At 44.1% G+C, this 13394-nt stretch overlaps 1 protein-coding gene across 5 annotated transcripts in view; it reads left to right on the top strand.

Moving 5' to 3' along the window:
• The first annotated feature begins 83 nt into the window (after positions 1-83).
• trpm7 (transient receptor potential cation channel, subfamily M, member 7) overlaps positions 84-13394 on the top strand; it is a 34213-nt gene continuing 20902 nt past the window's right edge. For 2 of the 5 annotated variants that reach the window (XM_035627882.2, XM_047331500.1), the window contains exons 1-9: positions 4972-5357; positions 6337-6416; positions 7615-7653; positions 8696-8903; positions 9228-9441; positions 10515-10639; positions 10742-10913; positions 11894-12068; positions 13055-13178. In XM_035627882.2, the coding sequence (XP_035483775.2) occupies positions 5307-5357; positions 6337-6416; positions 7615-7653; positions 8696-8903; positions 9228-9441; positions 10515-10639; positions 10742-10913; positions 11894-12068; positions 13055-13178 (1188 nt within the window). In that variant the 5' untranslated portion in view covers positions 4972-5306. Of the gene's footprint in view, positions 293-4958; positions 5358-6336; positions 6417-7614; positions 7654-8695; positions 8904-9227; positions 9442-10514; positions 10640-10741; positions 10914-11893; positions 12069-13054; positions 13179-13394 lie in introns of those variants that run through there. The other 3 variants (XM_047331501.1, XM_047331502.1, XM_047331499.1) reach the window with 3 other exon arrangements.

Genomic DNA, 13394 nt, shown 5'->3' on the forward strand with positions numbered 1-13394 from the left:
TGCTGGCTGTTTGTACTTATTGGGGGGGGGGGTCAAACAAAGCGCACACGTGGCCGCTGGCTCCGCCCCGGCCATGTGACGGGGTGCTGCTGGCTGACTCAGCCGGCTCGTCATGCAGCGTCAGTCTGGAGTCGCACAATTATGAAAAAGCAACCTTCCGTTGGAGCTGCAGCCGAAGCGGATCTCTCCAGCGTTCACCGGGCTTTCCTTCCAGGGCCAACCGAGAGCACCGGCGATACATGGATAAAAGCCACGCCGCAGCTCTTCCTGAGTCTCAACGGTGAAGAGAATGGTAGGTGCTCCTCTCCCCGGCAGTCCGCGGTCCTTCTCCCGGGGGTGGGGGTGGGGGTTACAGTCCGCTCGAGCCGGCGCCGTGGGTCTTCGTGACTGGGGTTGATGTTCTCGTGAGTGGCAGGCAGGTTCCCCCCCGCCGAGTGCATGCTGTCAGACATCCAGCCGAGGTGCTTGCCGTGTCGGCCGACTCGTCTGCCTGCTCAGCCTCGAACGCCGCGACCCCGGGGACACGACGAGCGGGTCGTGCGCGGTGACACACCGTCGAGCACGGATCCCCCGAAGCCCCCACACGGGCGTATCGTTAGCAGGCTAACTAGCTAGCTCGCAAGCTAGCTAGCTCGCTCGCTAGCGCTATATGCTAGGCGGTAGCGAACCGGGGCGGACCGTCTGCGGCGGCTGGCCGCTTGTTAGCGCTTTCGTTCGCCGCGAGAGACGGAGCTTCTCCTCGCTGGACCGTCTCCTCGGACACTGGGCAGACACAAGAGTCCACCTGAGGGCAGCTGGGACTCGGGGAAGACACATTGCTGTGCCTCGCTGTCTCAGGTGCCCGACGAGACACGCTGTCATTGCCAGTCACAAGTCAATGGCACCTTGAGTGGCAGCCAAGTGTGTGTGTGTGCGCGAAAGTTAACTCGTGTTAAAATGGTGCGTTTATAGTCTGCACTTCTGTCAGACACCCGTGCTGCCCACTCGGGACTCCTTTCAGGCCCGCTGCAGCAGACTCGTCTCGACGTTAGTGTTTTATAAGTTCTCATCCTCCCTGTTCGTGACAAGCACGTCCTCGTCGTTTCACTTCCCCTCGGAGAATGTCCTGTCTCGTTCTTTTCCTCTCCCTCCGATTAGCAAACCGAGGAGATCATGGGGGGATTGAATAGAGAAGATGACATGAAGCCCAAAGCTCCGAGTTTCATGTGAACGCACAGTGTTGTTGTTGGTCCACACACCGTGGGAGCTGCTCATAATGACAACAACGACTATGATACCCAGTACCTGGAAATTATTGATATTGCTGTCATTAAGAATCGGTGGTATATGTATAATGAAGGTATCAATGTTGACAAATGTGTTGTAACAACCAGATGGCACATCACACTGATGTTATAGAATTGCCATAGATCACAGTTCATGTATTTGCGAAGGTGCTCACAATGCCCTGGTCTTACTGGAGTTATTAAAGACAGCAGCATTAAAAGTGGGGCACACTTTTTATTGGTAAACACATTTTCGTATGCTGTCAAACCACCCAAAAGACAGACAATAAGTCATATCTGTGCTGTGGCCAGTAAGATGAGGAAATATCGTTACCCGAAATCCGCGTGATATCTAATCTCCCATCGTGGTATTGATGTATTGATACATCTACCGCTCCTCCGCCGCTTTCGCTTTCATTCACCGGGAATCCGGAGTGGTCGGAGCCAGTCTTTGGTCCAAGTGCAGAGCTGTCTTCTTTCCCACAGTGCCGGGCCCTGAGCTGGTCACATGCCCCAGCTTACCCCTCGAGAAAGGGATGCACCGTCACTGCCAGACCGCTCTGCTTGATTTTCCACGGAATCTGGTCCATCAGAGCTGTCGGCATGATTTGATCTGTGTCACTATAGGTAACATGGTCTTATCGTTGCAAGTCGCAGTCTCTTATGTAACGGTGGAGGGTTGAACTGGTCATAGCCACGGGCTTTAGTGCTCTCTGACCTGTGAGGAAATGGTTTGCATCACTCTGTTGTTGATCTAAAATACACTGTAGTACTGTGTGTGTGTGTGTGTGTGTGTGTGTGTGTGTGTGTGTGTGTGTGTGTGTGTGTGTGTGTGTGTGTGTGTGTGTGTGTGTGTGTGTGTGTGTGTGTGTGTGTGTGTGTGTGTGTGTGTGTGTGTGTGTGTGTGTGTGTGTGTGTGTGTGTGTGTGTGTGTGTGTGTAACTGCTTGCGTGTTTCAGCCTGCAGAGTGACTGCACTATGCCTTTGCCCCTTGAAGCAGGGAAGTGTAGAAAGCAATACCTTGGAACTGTCCCTGCTGCTATCTCCTAACCCTAGACAGCTCGAACCTGGGTTTTCATAGGCTCCCACAACCACGAGTGCCAGATGTTGAGAAGAAAGTGATCACATGCTTTACATCACTAGGTTACACAACTGCTTGGAGCTAGGACTCGGGGTGGCATGCTAACGTGGTCTCGGCCCCCGCCGTGCAGTCTTTCAGAGTGATGCTCCAGGGGCACAAGTGTGAGAGCTGGAGAAGTCATCACACGTTGGTCTCATGACCATATGAACTAGTTTTACGTATTGTTTGCTGCCCTCCAGCAAGCTTATCTGAAGCCTATATCGAACTCTTTCCTTCCATGTAACACTCGGTTATAGCCTAAGATGGGGTAAAGATAGCAAAGTGATGAGGCCTGTCTGTGTTGAATTGATCTTTTTATGATGCTTATTTTGACCCTGTTTTAACCCCATCACCAAGACAAATTTATTTATTTATTTAGTGTACAAAATAATTGTAATCTTTTTAAATGTTGTTTTGTCCAGAGCTGTAAACCTGAGACTTGGATATACAACAACACTTAGGTCTACATGACCAGTACTTGAGTTCTGATTTGGACCTGTATGCATGAAATATTCCAAAATATTCACGTTTAACATTATTTTGTGATTCTGGATGATATTTGAGGTTATCTTGACCCGGTGTACTGGTGGTAAACCATGTCTGTTCGCCTCCCTTTAGAGTGCTTTTGCCTGCCACAGAAACTCATTGAAGATGCGTCATTGCCAGAGATGCAAATTCACACTGAAGTAAATGAAAAAAGGGCCAGCAAATTATCATTTAGTTTCTGCTTTCTGCTTGTTCTCTGAGAACCTGTCTTCTGTTTGGTGCTGACCCCATTGCCTCTACTTTTTCTAATGGGTAATAGACTTACCAAGCCAGATGTTATCTCACCCCATATTACGTCAGACAGGGCCAAAGGAACGATGGCTTGACCAGTCGGCCCTGTTATATTGTTGGGGAAAAAGAAGGAAGGAAAAGGAAAGGAAGCGCTCAGTTGGCAAGGTTTCTGAGTTCAATGTGTGTTTTTGTTACACTGGGAGCTCGTGATCGCGTTTGCATCACACCACAGAAACACATGTACTTTCAGAAAAGCATGTTGATGCAGATGAACGCAACCATACATACACACACAAACACACGGTTACGCAGAAACAAACATTGTTGAACTGAATGGTTTTTGAGGTGCTTGGGTTACATTTCCTTTAGCAACAGAGTAGCTGGAGCTCAGAGAAGAAGCCAGGGAGGAAGAGGGAGGGAACGAGGAAGTGTGTGTGTGTGTGTGTGTGTGTGTGTGTGTGTGTGTGTGTGTGTGTGTGTTTTTGGCAGGAGCGCTCAAGAGCTCAAGTCTTTTGTTGCCTGACATTCTCAGGTACCATGGTTACAGGTTAGCAGAGGACAGTCCTGCTTTATCTGACTCATTAACACTTGGTTGGACCAGGCCGACACCAGCGTTTCTATTTGATGCGTTCTCCAACTCCACAGCGCATCGCTGAGACAGACTTCCCTTACGTCACAGGTGCGTCCCACACCTGCCTCTGCCCCAGCAGACGAGTGGCGACTAATTCACTCTACAGTGAATTAGCTAAGGTTTCAGCCACTGATTAGTCCACTAACTCGATTAACAAGAGAGCAGTTAAAAGAGTCACTGACCTGCTGTACATCCTCAAGACAAGACGGGCACTCGGCGATAACTTCACAGAAGTTGATGGTGGTGGGCTGTAGGGAAAATTTCATGAAAAATGGGAGGTATCATTTTGATTTGATACACAATCCTACTGTACAAGACATGTAATACACTGTGTGATTAACTAGGGATTCAGGGCAAGGTCCAGCCGCCATAAATCCTTATTAAAATGGATGATAATTCCCACCATCAAGATGATAATTTAAACCTACAAGACACTTCTCACACAATAGATATTCGGCCATCCTATTTAGTCACAGCACATTTAATCATATTGAAATGTTTGCTGCTTGTAAGACAAAATTTACACACACCCAAAATAAAAATTCTAGATAAATTGAAAGAGACAACCTGACGCCAGTTGTAGGCATCGTAGGTTCAGAGATTTATTGTCCCTCAATTGGAAATGTAATTTACAGTAGCGGGCAAAAACACACAAACACAACATGCTTAAGGACATCGGACATTGATCAGAGCCATTACAGCAAACCACCAGGTTGAAAAGAGATGCATTTTTTTCCGATAAAGATATCAAATCACTAGGATGGGAGCCAGTCTAAAAACATTTAAATGCTTCCTGAGATTTGAGACATTTTCAATGTCATCATTTTTGCAAGTCACCGATCTTCTCCAGCAGTGTGAATAGGAAACGGTCGTCGCGTTGTGAGATATTTCACAAATGGAAGACCTTTTTGTGATCATCAAAATCATATGTGAAAATATCTTTACTGTGTCCAGTCAATTAAAATGTAGTTTTGCCCTCATGTTGATCTTTTTTTCTCTTGGAAATTAGTCTCAAAGTAGAGGTGGCTCTCCAGAAGCGCAAATGCGAGGCCAAAAAATAGTTGGGGGAGGTTTTGTGTGTACTGCATGAATCACAGTTGGTGGTGTGTCTTCAGTAGACAACTAGGTATATATCATTGAAGCCTCTGCCCATCCACTAATCCTCTCCCACACCTCCGCCTCCCTCGTCTCTTTCTCCCCAGCCCAAGCGTAATATCTAGTTTGTCTCAGACACATTCATCTGCCCCCCGAGCGGCTTCTTACAGATTAACAGTGGATGGAGTTTGGAGTTTTTGGAGTTTGCTGCAACGTCTCACTGATCGCTCAGCTTTTAACTCGGGGCCGGATCTGTGTGGTAACCGCATCGCTGGAGACTTTGAAACCTGTGTGCACATCTTCAGAGACGCAGAGATGTGTGTGTAGTAGTATAGGGATTTGTTGCTAATGATCCGACACTGAAGGGGAGGCTGCGGTGACTGTGGTTTGTCCAGGAGATGCATGAAGGAGCCTTGGTATGTTCCTGTACAAAGCCCTTAAACACAGAGATGAAGAGGAGGACGTCCAGGTACACGCACTAAGCGGCTCGGTCTTACAGCTTGGTCAAGCCGTGGGGTGACCTGTTTGTTGAAATGTTGCCGTTAAAAAAACACGATTCGTTGATGATGGCACGGAACCTACAGAAGTATGGATGGGACTATGGGAATACTAGATCTAACTCTATTGAGTATTGGCTGTAATGGTATTGTTGATGAACTGAAGGGACTTTGAGCGACTGTGAAATAGTTTTAGTTTTTAATTTGTATTTAACTGCAAACATTGACATGTGGATCATTTTCAGCTTGCTCCAACAGAAAAACAAGATATCTGCTTCCCAGCTATAACACATTATAACAACATTACATAACAACAACAATACTGCTGTTTTAAGTTTCAGGCATAGTTGAAAGTCTTTGGTGCGAAGCAGGTGACGGTGTTCGCAGGTTTCCCTCTTTGTGCTGGAAGGGATTAAATGTCGCTAATCACTCTCCGGTCCCTCTGAGCTGTATTGGGCGAACAATGAGGAGTGACATTCCTGTGACATAAATCCTTGTTTTTATTAAGAATGGAATTATTTTATCATGGTTGGCCAATGTGCCTCCACCACCCTATTTATGTATTTGTTAAGCCTTTGTTTTCACACACTAAATCCTAGATTAAGGGGTAATAAGTCCCCCTTTGCCCTTCTATGATGGGCGGAGTTCATTATTTAGAGAAAATTGTTCTGAACTGGAGTAAAACATGCGCTTGCTTATTTATGTTTATCCCCATGTTTCTTTTTTCCCCACTTGCTTTACTTGTCCGTTTGGAGCTAAAATGGCCGTAATGTCAGCCCTGTCAGTGCAAACACTCAATTACTGTACAGAGGAGAATTGTTTTCAACATGCTCCGGGGAGAATTTGCTTTGCAGCCTTAATTCACCAAATGCAAACATAGATTAGCCATAAACACACGAATATATCAGCTGCCGTCCAGCGCTCACAACTGTTTTTCTTCTTTGTTCACAGTCCCAGAAACCCTGGATAGAAAGCACTTTCACCAAGAGGGAATGTGTGTACATACTTCCAGTGTCAAAGGACCCCCACAGGTATGTGCTCGAGGGAACTGTAGACAGCTTTGTGGTGATAGCCATGGAAACAAAGTAATTGTATGGTGAGTGTTAAAGTAGGCCCAAACCCTAACCACCACTCTGCAAAGAGTCAATGAGTCTGTTTCTGCACAATTTTAATGTTTATGTCTGTCAATATAATTACAGTGTTAAATGAGTGGGAATCTGTGTATCGTATTATTGTCCTGTGCTAGAAATGGAACTTCCTTTTTAATTTATTATTAGGCTTCTTTTCTTTTAGAAAGCTTTCGATTTCATCCTCTAGATTTTCTTGACCCCCCATAAAAAAAAAAATATATATATATTTGATGCAGTGATATTCGATTTTCCCCCTTTTAGTCACAATTTATTTCCCTGTGTACTGTTATTTTTAATGTAAAAAAGATCATTTTCGCCGTCCGTGTGAAGAATGGATGTGGACGTCCTTGTTAAAATAAAGCAGGATTTTTCTGCAGACTTGGAGGAATCTAACAATGCAGTGTTATAATTGCACAGACAGCTTCTTGGCTTCGCATGCAGGCCTGTCCACAGTGTTCCATGTCTGCTGTAAGAAGCAGCTAAATTATATGTACAGCAGCTGATATAATCTATTAACCGGTTATAAAGAACTGGACAGAAAACCTTTGGTAAAATTCTGGATTATTTGACAAGAAGCAGTTTCCCCCACCATGCCATTTATTTGGCCGTTTAGCAACCTTCTCTGTATGTAAGCCATTTCTGTTCCTAGTTACACTTTTAAGAAGTTCATTCCTGTCTTCTGTTAAACTCACCGAGCAACGGGGTGACTCTTTTGTTTTCTGTGACATTAATTATTTACCACCGGCTTTTCTCCACTAACTACACTATGTACTGCTGCTCGTAGATGATTGATTGATTGATTGATTGATTGATGAGTTGTTGGTGAACATGGGCCCATGTAGGCCTGCATTGGACTGCGATCAAAGTGAGAGTTCACTTGGTAGGTTTTCATAACTCTCTTGGTCAAAGGCCAGTCTAACCGGGCCGTCTGCCCCAGCTGACAGATAACCTTCCTCACTGCCCTCTCGCAGCTTTTCCCACCAAGAACTTCCTTCTCACCAAGGGAGATCAGACCATTAAAACGGTCTTTGTTTATTTGCAAATTTGCTTTGTTTTATGTTCAATTCAGTGATTGAAAATGTTGTGAAATTCTTTCTAGATGCCTTCCAGGATGCCAGATTTGCCAGCAGCTAGTCCGGTAAGTATTCGTCAGGTCTTTGTTTGACTCGCTCTTTGTTACCTGATAGGATTAGCCTTGGAGCAAAGAGAAATCATGCTTACCAGTAACATGTCTGCAGGTAAATCCCATTTTCAGTGTAATTCCACCGAACATCAACCCTTCTCAGGAAACAATTCACTTTGAGTCTTGTGTGTCAGGATCCACATTCTCCCCTGAGGTGATTGGAAGCAGTTGTGAGGACAAAAAAACACTTCAGCTGGCCCTTAATTGTTTTAATGATACTTTGATTGCACATTTGAAACTAAAGCTCATCTCCAGTCTTCGGTCTGTCAAATACTGTCATCATTGTTGATAATTGACGATGATTGTTGGGATAAAATTTTATGTTTATGTAGTTATATTTTGAAATGCAGGCTTTGGATGTTTCAGGTGTTAATGTTGTAATACTGACTATGGGGCCATTAGATGACCACTGTCAAAGCTTTCTGTTCTCTCAAAGTACATTTTCCAGTTTACAGTGATAATGGAGAAAGATTTACTACTAGAATTTATTTTTACATTTTTGAGATAATAATAACAATAATAATAAATGTCTTATTGTAATCTGAAGACTAAAGCGGCCTCGTCCTCAAGCCAGCGAACATCAATTTTGTCATCTGAAATGACAAGTCACTAGCAGATTGTTTGAAATGCAGCTAGCCAGATCTTAAAACCTACGCTAAACTCCAAGAGTGGATGGACAGTTTTTTGTATCCTGTTGACTCTTTGTTAAAATTAGAATCCTGTGAAATGGTTTTGAATATGCAAGTGGGGCTTGCAAAGTCATCGGCCTCTCAGTTTGTAAAAAGAGTCGTATCAATTTTGTTTTTTGTTGAACTGAAGGGCCAAAATTTTTCCTGAAGAATACTAGGAACTAATATTGATGAGGCACAACGTGGGTTCCTGAGAGTTAGCCCTGCTTTTAAAAACTATTGCTTTGTTGTGCACCTTAAGTTTAATGAACGAGAATAATAAATGTATTGTTGTACTGCTAATTAAAATGATTGTGGTCTCCCTCAAGGTGCTGCTGCGGACGGCTGGTGCGGCAGCATGTTGGCTTCACAGCCAGCCTGGCCACAAAGTACTCGGACGTGAAGCTGGGTGAAAACCCCAGCCTGTCCTTGCCCGAGCTGGAGGAGTGGTCCGTGGAAAAACACACAGAGGCGAGCCCCACTGACACCTATGGTGTCATCAACTTCCAGGGAGGGTCTCACTCGTATAGAGCCAAGGTAGGAAGGGAAATTCTTCTATGTTGGAGGGCAAGTTTTTCATGTAAAAAAAAAAAAAGAGCAAACAGTATTTATAGTGTTTTGTTCCATTTGGATTTGTTCTGTTCCATTTGACGAATTATTTTCAATGAATTCAATTCTGTTGAACTGTTTTTGGTCACCTGGCTGACCAAGTAATGTTTAGGTTTTCACAGTATTTAAAATCTTCGAGATATTCTTGATTAACTTTATGAATCAGTTCTAGCAGCCTTCGTGGGTTGTTGTTTTTTCATGTGTGTCTCAACGTAATCACTGTTTTCCTTGTGTCGGTGCAAACATTGGCAGTATGTGCGTTTGTCCCATGACTCGCGGCCGGAAAGCATCCTGCGCCTGATGCTGAAGGAGTGGCACATGGAACTGCCCAAGATCCTCATCTCTGTCCATGGGGGAGTTCAGAACTTTGAGCTGCACCCACGCCTCAAGCAGGTGGTGGGCAAAGGCCTCATCAAAGCTGCAGTCACCACGGGGGCCTGGATTCTCACCGGAGGGGTCAACACAGGTACATAGTCGAAGAAAGATTATTTAAATTCTTGCATAAAGTGCAAAGTTCCCCTGCTTAATGTCTAGTTCCTGAAATACTAGTGAAGTCATTAAATGTTTTTGTTGAAGTACCAAAATGCATTGTTTACCAACGGTCAAATTCACTTAAAGGTTGTTTCAGCTTGGTTTGCCACAACAAGCTCAACAATAATGGAAAATCATACTGTGCATTGAAAAACACCTCAGGACATGGGCTTGTAGCTGACTAATAAAAGTAGATTAGTGTGCAGCATGCCGCCGATTCATGTACGTCAATAACACTTTACATCCTCGTTTGAACTTAAAATCCACATCAGCGGACAAGGAGAGAATGAATGTTAAGATGATTTTAGTAACTGAATAAATAAAAAGCTCGTAGCCATTTATCCATCCATCCATTATCTATACCGCTTTATTCTTTAAGGGGGGGCTGCAGCCAATCCCAGCTGACATTGGGCGAGAGGCAGGGTTCACCTTTGACAGGTCGCCAGCCTATCACAGGGCAGCATACAGAGACAAACACAAAAACACTAACCTGCACAAACAAACTGCCACCAACAGTGTGATGCGCTGATGTAGCAGAAGTTGTAATACCGGGGCTGTGAGCATGTCATTTGGCTTCGTGTGGTGGCTGAGGTGTGTCTGCTGCCACAGCACGGCATTAAGATGGTGTGGTCTGATCATAGTGTTTAAATCATTACTCACAGGGTCAATTACCCAGAGCGGTGATTACTTGTAATACCTCTCTGGCACCCTGGCCAGTTGAGATGGTCTGCTGGCTCACAAATTACTGCTGAATCCATGAGATCCATTAGCTGAGGCTTGTGGTTCACAAACCTCTCCAAGACTAATGCACTTGTTGTGGACTTGTCTAGTAGGTCGTGTTCTGGTCACAGAAGATCTGGTGTTTTGACTGTATATTCTTGTGCATGCGTTAATGGGATAACACAGTTTTACTGCTCGTAGATTTTTGTCAGATATAGGATTAAAGGTTAAATATTATAATTTTTTGCCTAAAAAGTTGATTGAATGATTCTTGCATCCATCCCGAAGGTGTGGCAAAGCATGTTGGTGATGCTCTCAAAGAGCACTGCTCCAGATCATCAAAGAAAATTTGCACTATCGGGATCGCACCCTGGGGAGTCATTGAAAACAGGAACGATCTCATCGGCAGAGACGTAAGACGCCGGTTCAATCTCAGTTTCACTCTCATTCCTGCTTGAAAAAAATCTGGTTTTCTTTATCCCTGCTGTTACCATTTTCTCGTTTCCACACCACAGATAATCGCTCCGTATCAGACACTACTGAACCCTCTCAGCAAACTAAATGTTCTCAACAATCTGCATTCCCATTTCGTCCTGGTGGACGATGGGACGGTGGGCAAGTACGGCGCTGAGGTCAAATTGCGGCGGGATCTGGAGAAGCACATCAACCTTCAAAGAATACATGCACGTAAGTGAAGCAGCAAAACATTTCCTCTGAAAACAACTGTTTTTATATTGCTGGAAATCCAGAAGAAAGAGTCAACTTAATGGGGATCTTTTAAAATCTGAGAAAGGCATGTTGGGGGATCTTCAACTCCTAAGGATCAGTTATTCAAAAACATCAAGATGCCTCCACCATCTCACTGATAATGGAATGGACCATCAAGTACTGAAACCTAGAACACCATATTTTAAATAATAATAATAATAATAATCCAATTATAGCTTACTTTTCTCTTAAGGAATATTCTTGAATTGCCATTTTTTCAAAAGGAACTTGAGTTTGTTGTTCATTTAGCTCCGAAATTTCTGCCCATCATATCCAAACTAATATAGAGAAACGAGAAACACTACACTTAAACTCAGTGTTATGCTTTCCTCGGTTACTTTTTAATGATATGCTTTAATCAAATATTGTCACTTTTAAGTTCCCTGAAGTGTTGACCAGTACTCGGTGAACATGAAGGCTACATGGTATTACAGAAAAGGAGGATGAATTGTTATATATTATTATAAATCAATAATATACAATACATACAAATTCTAGGGTGACTCCTTTTTAAAACAAAAACATTGTTTTCCAATCATCTTCCAATCATCTGCTCTCTTATGTTGCCGATAAACCCATTTTTAAAGGCTCACATTTCAAAAGGAATCCAAATAAAAAGAATGTTTTATAGGTATTTTTACCAGTAGAGTCTTATCTGATAGATTTTAGGGTTGCGTCATACAGTTCACATAAATCGATGGACAAGTATCTTGTTGCAACCTTCTTTTGGCTTTGCCTGGTGGGAACTATGTGATAACAGTGAGCTGGGCATTATCATCTCACCCTGTCACAAACTGCCATGTGGGTGGACCTGTACTAATTGACTGCAATATGAGCTGAAGGGGAGTAATGTCCCTTACATCCAAACTTGAAGCAGTGCTTTGTCTTCTGTCTTGTAGGTATTGGTCAGGGTGTTCCTGTTGTGGCCCTGATCTTTGAGGGGGGTCCCAATGTGATCCTGACGGTGCTGGAGTACCTTCAGGAGAGCCCCCCTGTCCCCGTGGTGGTGTGTGAGGGTACAGGTCGTGCCGCTGACATACTGGCCTACGTCCACAAGCAGACCGAGGAGGGAGGGTACGACAAATACACTCACAAGCACAAAGGACGGGTGTGTGGGGGAAAGAAAAGGAAGCCTGTGATTGGTGTGCCAAAGCTAAATGCATGTAACCAAATATTGCACGGATGTTACTAAAGGGGCAGTAAGCGATCTTTGGGAATGCTTGTATTCTCTCTTTGTTGTTGTTGTGATTTTACTGCTCTGGCCGGGCCGCGAACCCACGGCCCCGTGAATGGGAGACCGACGAGCAAACCACTAGTCCAAAGCTGCGGAGTTGCTGCGCCATCCGCTAGCATGTCTCTTAGGGCATCGACGCGTACACAGAATCGACAGCTAGCGGACAACGAGGAAATATTTGCTGATTTTTACAAAACGTTTATTGCTTAGAATCGCTTACTGCCCCTTTAATTTTGCTGAGATCAAACTGTGTACAGAGACGAAGCAAAACAAAGCATTCATTGTTGTGGGCAGAACTTTTAGATTTGAAGGGCTGTAATGTTCTTACCCAGACAAACTTAAGACTAATCAGCGAGGAGTTCAGTCTGTTGCTGGTTTAAGTCCAGTTCCTTTTATATAACACTTGAGCTGATTACAGACATACTCTGAAGTCAGGACATTTTCCTGAACTTCACCGGAGGGGCTGTATATCAGACATTTTGAGCGAGAGCCCATGTGAAAATTCGACAGGAAAATCTCGAGAGGTGATGGCATGGTAGGGCGCCCACTCGCCTGCTAGGAATTTTTCTGGAAATGTTCCTCCTCTTGTGAACGCGTCTGACTCAGACAATCTCCTGCTGCCTTCTTCAAATGTGAATGCCAAACCCTGTAAAATGTCCTGACCCAAATTTCAAGACCTTGTTCGGAGTTCATGTCTGAAAACAACTTTAGAAATACAATGACATGGATGACTGAGAACCTGTTGAGACCCGTGCTGGGATGCAACCTATCAAGCAGTTTAAAGAGGGGTAACTACAAACATGTTACGCTGTAATTTTTTCTCTAGCGGTCTTCCTGATGGAGTGGAGACTGACATCATCGCAACCATCAAGAAAACCTTCAACTTCAGCCAGAGCGATGCCATCCATCTCTTTCAGACTCTGATGGAGTGCATGAAGAGCAAAGAACTGGTGAATCCCTGCTCGTCCATCTTTTTTTTCATTCATTTCATTTATTTCTATTTCACTGACGATAAGTGTAACGGTAACAAACTTGTAAGGATTAAAGTCCTGAAGGAAAAGTGAACGGAAAAGTCAAGCTCTGCCTGCCACAAAAACAACTTCTGACACATCACTTTCATCAGCTACTGCATGAATGAATGAATTGAATGACACGCACTCTTCAAA

Source organism: Scophthalmus maximus, chromosome 4 (genome assembly GCF_022379125.1).
Source record: "Scophthalmus maximus strain ysfricsl-2021 chromosome 4, ASM2237912v1, whole genome shotgun sequence".
NCBI classification, from domain to species: Eukaryota; Metazoa; Chordata; class Actinopteri; order Pleuronectiformes; family Scophthalmidae; genus Scophthalmus; species Scophthalmus maximus.